The 11,571-nt window shown below is 36.0% G+C and overlaps 1 protein-coding gene across 1 annotated transcript in view; it reads right to left on the reverse strand.

The window, feature by feature from the left end:
• The window catches only part of FKBP4 (FKBP prolyl isomerase 4), a 121,029-nt gene extending 119,643 nt beyond the window's left edge, over window positions 1–1,386 (reverse strand). Inside the window, exon 1 of the mRNA XM_053718815.1 lies at window positions 1,098–1,386. Coding sequence (XP_053574790.1) covers window positions 1,098–1,190 — 93 coding nt within the window. The 5' untranslated portion in view covers window positions 1,191–1,386. The remainder of the gene's footprint in view (window positions 1–1,097) is intronic.
• Window positions 1,387–11,571: the final 10,185 nt, after the last annotated feature.

The raw sequence follows: 11,571 nt of genomic DNA on the forward strand, positions 1-11,571 counted from the left end.
AATGTTTCATTTCCTATTGTTGTAACAAAACATAAGTGTTTGAGCAATCCAAAATAAAAATGTTTAATTTCCTGTTGGTGTGTTTTCCTAGCATTACCCAGGTAAAGCCAAATGTATCATTTTATTAGCTTTATCCAGAAGTGTCTGAGTAATCCTAGGAATAACTGGGTAAAGCCCAAAGCATGATCTAATTTTGGGCTTTACCCACAGCCCCTGGGTAATCCTAGGATTACCCAATTTCTGACTTTACCTGTAACATATATACATACATATATATATATATATATATATATATATATATATATATATATATATATACATACATACATACATACATATATATATATATATATACATACATACATACATACATACATATATATATATATATATTTCAAAGTAAGAAGAGGCACTCTCAGGTCTTAATAAACATAATTTTATTATTTCTTATTCAGTAAAGTTTTGGTCCTCACATGGACTTTTTCAAAATTGTTTTCGTGTAGAAATTCAGAGCGGAACATATCTTAATAATAAAATTATGTTTATTAAGACCTGTATATATACACACACACATACATACTACATCTGCTTTTATCAATGTTTCACATTATTTGTATAAACTTTGTGCACAATTACAACACACCTTTGCTCCACATTTCAGAAGCCAGCTCCCATCAAGCTGTGTACAAATGTATATCCAGTTCCTTTTTATTTCCAGGGAGCTTCACAAAACTTGTGAGTGATGCAACTCACCTTTTTAAATTAGTTGTTAAAAAAAAAAAAAAGAAGACATATTTAATCATAAAAGTTCTTTAATATCTCCTTGTACCACTGTGTACAAGTTTATATTGATGTGACTGTGTGGATAAAACATGCCTGTAGTATGGGAGTAAGTATATATATATAGCTGTTACTAGTATTTACATAAACTCTGAGGATACAGAAGCGTAATCTAACCCAGCAAATACCCTTCAATATTTCTATATATAAAACTAAAACTCTTAAAATCCACAATACTGCTAAATATAAATGTTGCGCCCCACGTGTAATTCCTTGCTGTCCCCAGTGGAACTGATGAGCACATAAGCCCCCATTACCTTCAGCACCCCCTGGTCGCATTTTGGAGTGATGTCTGTCCCCTCCATGGCTATGTTCTGGGGTCCCTCTGTTTTGAGTTCCTCGGCTGTCATTGTGCAGAAGACTGGGGATTAAGGGGCCCTATTAGCAGCTGTGTTGTAGTGTCGAGTCTAGTTCTGCGGTATACCGCGGTTATTTCAGGTCTCCCGGTAGCTCTGCTCGCAGACGCAGTACACAATGTGGAGCTCTCCTGCAGTGGAGCGCAGGATGCAATAGGCCGGAGTTCCAGTGTTTGCTATGGGCACCACCCCTTGCACTTGTCAGCAATAGGAGGAGGGATCTTCCAGGAGGGACTAGAAGTTTCTAGCAAGGATATATAGGTGTGACCTTATGTAAAACCTTAGTTTAGCTTTCTATATTATTTTCTCTGTAATATACCATGATTGTACTGTACATACGGGTAATGGTAGTTCTAATAAATGCTGTGGGTAATACGACAGTATTCGTGTCCCCAGGGACTAACAGGGGTGTGATGTTATGAGCTGTAATATAGCTGTTTTCTTATAGGCTTCCCCCAGGTGTCACACACATACTGTATTCATCTTTACAGTATTCACCCTTAATAATAAATGTATTTATTTGTACATTGGTATCATGTTTTATTAGTATACTGTACAATGGGCTGAGAAAATAAGGCTCACAGCATTTTTAAAGGGACTGTAATAATATCACACGTAATAAAGCTCACAGTATTGACAGATACACACATGTAAAGGGACGACAATATTTTTATAATCAGGCATAAATGTATCGTATGGCTCATAGCATTTATAGTAAACAAAAAGATCTGTCACGCATATTATAATAAAGCTCATACAACAGGGCAATATAAACCCAACATTTCTATCAACAGTTTCGGTAAACTGTATCAACGTCAGTTGCAAATAATACACTCACAACATTTACACTCAGCTAAAGGGACAGTCCCCTTTTTGACAACATAATAAGGCTCACAGCATAGTACAGTACACATAAAGCTAATAGGATTTATTCAAGATTATGGAGGAAAAAATCAATGTTAAATGTTTTGTAAAATCTATTTTCTTGTACTAGGAAAAAAAAACAAACATATATATATAACTCCCAGTCTACAAATATTACAGTGGGAGTTTTGTTTATCACCCAGTGTGCAATTATTCTTAAAGGGACACTGTACTTGAAAAAAATATATATCTGTCCAATCTAAAAGAGGATATTTCAAAATGTATTACATTGTTATTTTATGTAAATATATGTTTTTGTACTGAATAGCCCATTTTTAAATGTGGGAGTTGTCCCTATTAGCCAGTGAGCATACCTGGGTATCAGTTGCACACAAATCAAATCAGCTCTTTTTAACTCCTGTTTCACCTTAAACCCCATGAGATGGTTACTTTATCAGTTTATTTCTTATAACTGGCTTAAAGGGACATTAAACCCAATTTTTTTCTTTCATGATTTAGAAAGAGAATGCCATTTTAAACAACTTTCTAATTTACTTCTTTTGTCTAATTTGCTTCATTCTCTTGATATACTTTGCTGAAAAGCATATCTAGATAGGCTCAGTAACTGCTGATTGGTTGCTGCACATAGATGCCTCGTCTGATTGGCTCACCCATGTGCATTGCTATTTCTTTAACAAAGGATATTTAAAGAATGTAGCAAATTAGATAATAGAAATAAATTGGAATGTTGTTTAAAATTGTATTCTCTATCTGAATCATGAAATACATTTTTTTGGGTTTAGTATCCCTTTAAGTAGAAAGCATTACATAATAGGCTTTTGAAACTGGGAAAATCTAGGTTACAAAATGGACATACTTTACATTTATTTATTTAATACCAACTAACTTATTCAAACTAATTAAAGGGATACTGAACCCAATTTGTTTCTTTCGGGATTTAGATAGAGCATGCAATTTTCTAATTTACTCCTATTATCAATTTTTCTTCATTCTCTTGCTATCTTTATTTGAAAAAGAAGGCATCTAAGCTTTTTTCTTGGTTCAGAACTCTGGACAGCACTTTTTTATTGGTGGATGAATTTATCCACCAATCAGCAAGGACAACCCAGGCTGTTCACCAAAAATGGTCCGGCATCTAAACTTACATTCTTGCATTTCAAATAAAGATACCAAGAGAATAAAGAAAATGTGATAATAGGAGTAAATTAGAAAGTTGCTTAAAATTTCATGCTCTATCTGAATCACAAAAGAAAAAATTTGGGTTCAGTATCCCTTTAATGTAACCTTAAAAAAATCTGCATATTATTCTCATTCTAAACGTTCCATTGAATACAGCATTATGTCTAGGATTTTGTTTTACTGTTTTAAGCCTTTCTTATGACTACTTTTCATGCAAAAATATTTTCAATCATTAAATGACCATTTAATGCAGTAGCATTACATAATTAACAAGTGCATAATAAAAAGACAATGTTTTAACACCTACTCTGAATTTCAAATAAGCAGATTTTTGTTTCTTACAAATTTATTTTTTCTCCCATTTTCCGGCCATTTATATCATGTGACAGACATTAGCCAATCACAGACTAGTATACGTATACCCTGTGAGCTTGTGCACATGCTCAGTAGGATCTTGTTCCATAAAAGTGTGAATATAAAAAGACTTCAAAATTTGACAATGGAAGTAAATTGGAAAGTGTCTTAAAATTGCATGCACTATCTGAATCATAAAAGGTTATTTTGACTTTAGTGTCCCTTTAAATAGTTCTTCTTCATTAGCCTGATAGAAATGCGAAAGTTAAAGGGACACTGAACCCACATTTTTTCTTTCATGATTTAGATAGAGCATGCAATTTTAAGCAACTTTCTAATTTACTCCTATTATCAATTTTTCTTTGTTCTCTTGCTATCTTTATTTGAAAAAGAAGGCATCTAAGCTATTTTTTTGGTTTAGCACCAAGGACAGCACTTGTTTATTGGTGGGTGAATTTATCCACCAATCAGCAAGAACAACCCAGGTTGTTTACCAAAAATGGGCTGGCATCTAAACTTACATTCTTGCATTTCAAATAAAGATACCAAGAGAATGAAGAAAAATTGATAATAGAAGTAAATTAGAGATTTGCTTAAAATTGCACGCTCTATCTGAATTCCGAAAGAAAAAAATTTGGGTTCAGTGTCCCTTTAAATCTCTTTAACTGTGTGTAGGGAAATGCTGTGTGCCATATTGTGCCCTTTATTTAAAAAGATACGCCACATATTTTCAAGTATGGCTGCTTACAATTTGCACCAATAAGATGCATATTTTTATTGGGCTTATTCAAAAAGAAATGCAAACAAAAATGTGTCCTTTAATTCAAGATAATGGGTCCATATAAAGTTTGTATTCTTACTTTAAAAACATACAATGCTTCTATATTTGCTTGTAAACCACATGACAGTTTGTATTTTGTCTTTTAATCAGATTTGTTATAAAAATATGTTTGAGAATATACAAAAAATATGTGAAATTGCTCCTTTTTATGCTTCTTTTACATCTATTTAATTAATATCTATGTAATTAATATCTATTCAGTTACATCTATGTAATTTATGTTGGAGGTTTAGATTAAAGTGACAGTAAAGTTAAATTATCTTTAATGATCCACATTGGGCATGCAATGTTAAACAACTTTCCAATGTAGTTCTATTAGCAAATTTGCTTTATTCTCTTGATATCCTTTGTTGAAGACTAAACCTAGGTAGGCTGATAGTAGCTAAGGAGTGTGCAAGTGTTTATAGCTGTCTATGGCAGCAGTGTTTGCAACTATGTATAACATTACTATAAACAATGTTGCAAATTATCCAGAGGACCAAGAATTAAAGGGACACTCAGTCAAAATTAAAGATAGAGCATGCAATTTTAAACAAACATCCATTAACAAAATGTGCAGTCTTTTAATATTTACTTGTTTTAAGTCACCAGCTCCTACTGAGCAAGTGCAAGAATTCACAGAATATACATATATGCATTTGTGATTGGCTGATAACTGTCACATGATACAGGGGGAGTGGAAATAGACATAACTGAAATTGGTCAGAAACATTTTTTACTACTCATTTGACATTCAGACTAAGTGCTATTGCATTCTCTTCATGCATTTGTTGATTATGCAAATCTACTGTATTTACTGGTCCTTTAACCCCTTAACGACCGACGACGTATGGGGTACGTCCTGCACAAAAAAGCAGTTAATGACCGAGGAAGTACCCCGTACGTCGTCGGCTAAACTGAGCACTGGAAGCGATCTCGATCGCTTCCAGCCGCTCTAACAGTATTGCAGTGATGCCTCGATGTCGAGGCATCCTGCAATACTGTTCCCGACTGCCGGGACCAGGTTGATCACTCCCCCACGAGTGATCACTTCCGGTTTTGCTCCACGTGGAGCCCGGCAGTCTAGCAAAGCATCGGAAGCGATCGGACAAGTTTCAGATGCTCTGCTTGTGTGCTATGTGCCTCGATGGGTCGAGGCACTTAGTTAGGTATAAAAAATAAATAAAAATATAAAAAAGTATTTTATTATAACAAATAAAAGCCCTGTATAGCCCCACTTTTCCACCCCCACGAGGCTTCCAAGATGGCGATGCCCAGTGCATCATGGGGCCTCTGGGGGTGTCCCTAGCCTGCCTCTCACCCAATCTGAGCCTTCCACAAAAAAAATAAATATAATAAAATATCCCATTTGTCTCATCATGTCAATATTTGTAAATATTGACTCTGATCAGTGTGGATCTCCCTCCCTCTCTCTCCTCACTTGCGTTTTTGTTGGAGAGAGAGACCTGTGTTTAGGAGAGAGAGATTTATTTCATTTATTTGTTAAAAATTGAGAGACCCAAAGGCTCTTTTCAGAGCCATTAACCCCTAGCTTGCCAGTGATCACTATAAATCACTGGCATTTTTTTTAGGGGTTAATTTTTTGTTGTAATTTTTTGAGTGACCCAAAGGCTCTTTTCAGAGCCATTTAGCTAATTTAATTTTCAGAGCCATTAACCCCTAGCTTGCCAGTATAACTATAAATCACTGGCAGTAGCATAGCTGTACTTTTTTACTGTCTGTGCATTTTTTTAGGGGTTCATTTTTTTGTTGTAATTTTTTTGAGAGACCCATAGGCTCTTTTCAGAGCCATTTAGTGAATTAAGATAATTTAAATTTTGTGTGCATTTTTTTTAGTAATTTTTTTTTTCTGTGACAGATACAGTAATGTTACAGAAAACATATAGTGCTGAGGAAGTGTATGCAATCCTTGCATCAGAGTCAGATGCCTCTATGTCTGACTCAGACCCCAATTTTGACCCTGCCATATGCTCAAATACATCATTAGATGCAGTCTCAACTGATAGTGATGTATCTGTGGCTGCTAGCCCCCCTGCCAGAAGGAGGCGTGTTGCTGCCATTGCCACTGAAGAGTGGGTAACACCTCATCTCCAGAGGCCAGATATCCCACCCTTCACAGCAAATCCTGGCATCAATATAGATGTTGCAGGTTTTAGCCCCTAACAGTTTCTGGAGGTGTTTCTGGGCGATGATGTATTGGGGAACATTGTCGACCAAACTAATTTATATGCCCATCAGTTCCGTGCTGAAAAGCCTGAAACATATCTAGCAAAGCAGCAATGAGCCCCCATCAGTGTGCCAGAATTTAAAAAATTCTGGGCATTGACTCATAAAGAGGTCTATGGGTAAGCGCCTGTAGGGGGCGCGTAACGCATCAGACACACGCCTTTGTCCACACCTTTACCTGACTGTGAGTTCATTTGATGGATTATTCCGTTTTTCATTGGATTGGCATTTACTGTGTTTTCATCTAATAAATTGTGGATTTTATTTGCAATCAAAATTATTGTGTGCAGTGCCTGCAATTTTTTCTACTTCCATTATCATAAAGAAACCCTCTATTCACTTCTACTGGAGCAGTAGCCCCATCTGCTCTACCCCCATTTTTTTCCCAGAGTATGTTGAGGAAGAGGTATGAAATGATTCTACATTTCATGCACTTCAGCGACAACAGCCTGTGCCCCCCTAGGGAGCATCCTCAATTTGACAGGCTGTATAAAATCCTGATTATCCACTTTTCTGCCAGGTTTGCAGAGGCTTATACACCTGGAAGGAATATATGCGTTGATGAATCCCTGATGAAGTATAAGGGAAGGCTGGGATTAAAGCAATATATTCCTTCCAGGCACTCCAGGTATGGGGTAAAGGTGTATAAGCTCTGTGAGAGCGAGACTGGGTATACCACTTGTGCTGGGTGAAGAGGGCTCAAGGTAGGGTGATCTTCAAGGGGGTAGTGTTAGGTTTTTTTAAGGGGGGATTGGGTGGGTTTTAGAGTAGGTTTGGGTGTGTGGGTGGTGGGTTTTAATGTTGGGGGGGTATTGTATTTTTTTTTTACAGGTGAAAGAGCTGATTACTTTGGGGCAATGCCCCGCAAAAGGCCCTTTTAAGGGCTATTTGTAATTTAGTATAGGGTAGGGAATTTTATTATTTTGGGGGGCTTTTTTATTTTATTAGGGGGATTAGATTAGGTGTAATTAGTTTAAAATTCTTGTAATTCTTTTTTTTCTTCTGTAATTTAGTGTTTGTTTTCTTTCGTAATTTAGTTTATTTAATTTAATTGTAATTAATTGTAGGTAGTTTAGGTAATTAGTTTAATTATAGTGTAGTGTTAGGTGTAATTGTAACTTAGGTTAGGGTTTATTTTACAGGTAATTTTGTACTTATTTTAGCTAGGTAGTTATTAAATAGTTAATAACTATTTAATAACTATTGTACCTAGTTAAAATAAATACAAAGTTGCCTGTAAAATAAATATAAATCCTAAACTAGCTACAATGTAACTATTAGTTATATTGTAGCTAGCTTAGGGTTTATTTTATCGGTAAGTATTTAGTTTTAAATATGATTAATTTATTTAATTATGTTAAATTTATTTTGTTTAATTTAAATTATATTTAAGTTAGGGGGGTTAGACTTAGGGTTAGACTTAGGTTTAGGGGTTAATAAATTTAATATAGTAGCGGCGACGTTGGGGGGCAGATTAGGGGTTAGTAAATATAATGTAGGTGTCGGCGATGTTGGGGGCAGTAGATTAGGGGTTCATAAGTATAATGTAGGTGGCGGCAGTGTCCGGAGCGGCACATTAGGGGTTAATAATATAATGTAAGTGTCAGCGATAGCGGGGGCAGCAAATTAGGGGTTAATAATATAATGCAGGTGTCAGCAATGTTGGGGGCGGCAGATTAGGGGTTAATAAGTGTAAGATTAGGGGTGTTTAGACTCGGGGTTCATGTTAGGGTGTTAGGTGCAGACATAACTTTTATTTCCCCATAGGAAACAATGGGGCTGCGTTAGGAGCTGAACGCTACTTTTTTGCAGGTGTTAGGTTTTTTTTCAGCCAGCTCAGCCCCATTGTTTCCTATGGGGAAATTGTGCACGATCACGTTTTGCCAGCTTACCGCTACCGTAAGCAACACTGGTATTGTGGTGAGATGTGGAGCTAAATTCTGCTCTACGCTTACCTTTTTGCGGCTAACGCCAGCTTTAAAAAAAACTGTAATACCAGCGTTACTTTAGGTGAGTGGTGAGCTGAAACTAAGTGTTAGCAACGCACCCCTGTTACCGCAAAACTCGTAATCTCGCCGATAGTGTGTGTAAAAAGGAAAATTGAAAAATTACCACCATACACTTTCTCCAATTTTTTTGGCTAAAACGGTTGCTTCAAAGGCATCAAAGCACACCATATACAATACCTTGGGGTGTCAACAATCCAAAAATATACACTTTCATGATAATAAATAAAACTGGGGTACTCGATAGGCCCCAAACTAAAGATTGGCCTATCAGAAGAAATAATATCACTTTTAATAACTAAAATTACAAGTCATAAAATTGTAACATAACCTTCCCAAAATCCTGGCAAACCTATGTATGGGGGGCATAGGTGTACTCAGGGTGCCTTGCAGAAAACAACCTGAAGTGTTTTTTTGCAATAACTTACAACAGTCTCTCCTAAATCATAGTCAAAAAGCAATGTGTGTGTAAAAATGAAAAAATACCACCACACACTTTCTCCATTTTTTTTGGCTAAAACAGTTGCATCAAAGGCGTCAAAACACCCCATATACAATACCTTGGGGTCTCAACTTCTGAAATATATGCACGTTCATGGCAAGCAAATAAATTGGGGTATGTAAAAAAGCCCCCGAAAAGAAGATAGTCAGACAAGATATGTTACATTAGAAAAAAATCACAAACACATGTCAGAAGTTTGGCATTGCAAACCCCAACCAACCCAACAAACCTATGCATATGTGGTATCACTGTATTCAGGAGATCTTGCTGAACAAACACTGGGGTATTCTTTGGCAGTAACACATAACAGGTACTGAGAATCCATGCCTAAAGTACAATTTGTGTGAAAAATAACACACAAAAAATGACTACCAAAAAGTTTGACAGACTGATGGTTGAATAAGTGCATGGAAAGTGTTAAAATACCTGAATTTCAAATACCCTAGGGTGTTTACTTTTCAATGGGGGTAAATTACATTGGCCGGCTTCAGAAATGACCCAAATAAGACATGGGTTCATGATGACAGATGTGAAAATTCAAAGTTGGAAAACTGGAATGCACCCCCTAAAAATAAGGCCTTTTAGCCCCCTGAGAACCCAACAAACCTATTCATGGGTGGTATCACTGTACTCAGGAGATGGTACATTACTGACTGTAATTAAAGAAGAAAGGGATTTGGGAATTATTATTTCAGATTATTTAAAATTTGGTACACAATGCAGCAGTGCAGCCAGCAAGGCCAGTCAAATGCTTGGTTGCATTGGAAGAGGTTTTAGTAGCAGAAATAGCAAGGTTCTTATGCCACTTTACAGATCATTAGTTAGACCAAATATGGAATACTGTGTACAGTTCTGGAGACCATATCTTCAGAAAGATATAAATAAACTAGAAGCTGTCCAAAGGAGGGCTACTAAAATGGTACATGGTCTAAAATATAAAACGTACAAAGAAAGACTCTATGATCTAAATATGTATAGTTTAGAGGATAGAAGGGAAAGAGGTGACATGATAGAAACCTTCAAATATATGAAGGGACTTAATAAAATAGAAGCTGAAAGCATTTTTCACAAAAAAATAAATGCCAAAACAAGGGGTCACAATCTAAAGTTAGAGGGTAGTAGATTCAGGAGAAATTTGAGGAAGCATTTTTTTTACAGAAAGAGTGGTGGATTCATGGAATAAACTTCCATTTGAGGTGGTAAACACAAAGACTGTAAAGGAATTTAAAAATGCCTGGGACATGCATAAGGCTATCCTAAGGAAAAAGTAACATGTAATATGGGTAGCCTTAATGGGCCTTTTTGGTTCTTATCTACCGTCAAATTCTATGTTTCTATGTTGTTGAACACATATTGAGGTGTTTTTTTGCAGTTACACATAACAGGAACTAAGAATCCATGCCTAAAGTACAACATGTGTGAAAAATAACACAAAATAATGACTACCCAAAAGTCTGACAAAGACTAGTGGTTGAATCCATGGAAAGTGTTAAAATACCAGCATTTGAAATACCCTAGGGTGTCTACTTTTCAGAAATATATGGTTTGATGGGGGTAAATTACATTGGCCGGCTTCAGAAATGATCCAAATAGGACATGGGTGCATGATGACAGATGTGAAAATTCCAAGTTGAAAAACTGGAATGTGCCCCCTAAAAATAAAGCCTTTTAGCCCCAGAGAACCCAACACACTTATACATGGGTGGTATCACTGTACTCAGGAGATGTTGCTGAACACATATTGGGGTGTTATTTGGCAGTAACCCTTAACATTCTCAGTAAATGTATTCTTAAATTGCTATTTTGTAAAAAAATCACAATTTTTTCTTTCTTTCAAACTTTGGCATAGATTGGTGGTAAAATAGTTGCATGAAAATAGTCAAAATACCCCACGTTTAATACCTTACGTTGTCTTCTTTTTAAAAAAATATGTTTTTTCCATTTTTTCCCCTCATATTTTATATTTTTTTGTACAGTAAATTATAAGATATGATGAAAATAATTGTATCTTTAGAAAGTCCATTTAATGGCGAGAAAAACGGTATAAAATATGTGTGGGTACAATAAATGAGTAAGAGGAAAATTACAGCTAAACACAAACACCGCAGAAATTTAAAAATAGCCTTGGTCCCAAATGGTCAGAAAATGGAAAAGCGTTGTGGCCCTTAAAGTGTCAGTAAACCTTAAAAATACCCTTTTAATTTTTTTAAAAAACGGCTGTTTTACAGACCCATTCTCTGTGCTCTTCTGAGCGGGTCTGTTTGTTTCACACAGCGCATCGGGCCAGCTGTATAGTCACAGCCCGGGCCCGACCGCACCATAACACTAAGTGCAGCTCGCTCCTGCTGTCAGACAGGGTATATTATGTTTTACAAAGTTTGG

Source organism: Bombina bombina, chromosome 6, assembly GCF_027579735.1.
Source record: "Bombina bombina isolate aBomBom1 chromosome 6, aBomBom1.pri, whole genome shotgun sequence".
NCBI lineage: Eukaryota > Metazoa > Chordata > Amphibia > Anura > Bombinatoridae > Bombina > Bombina bombina.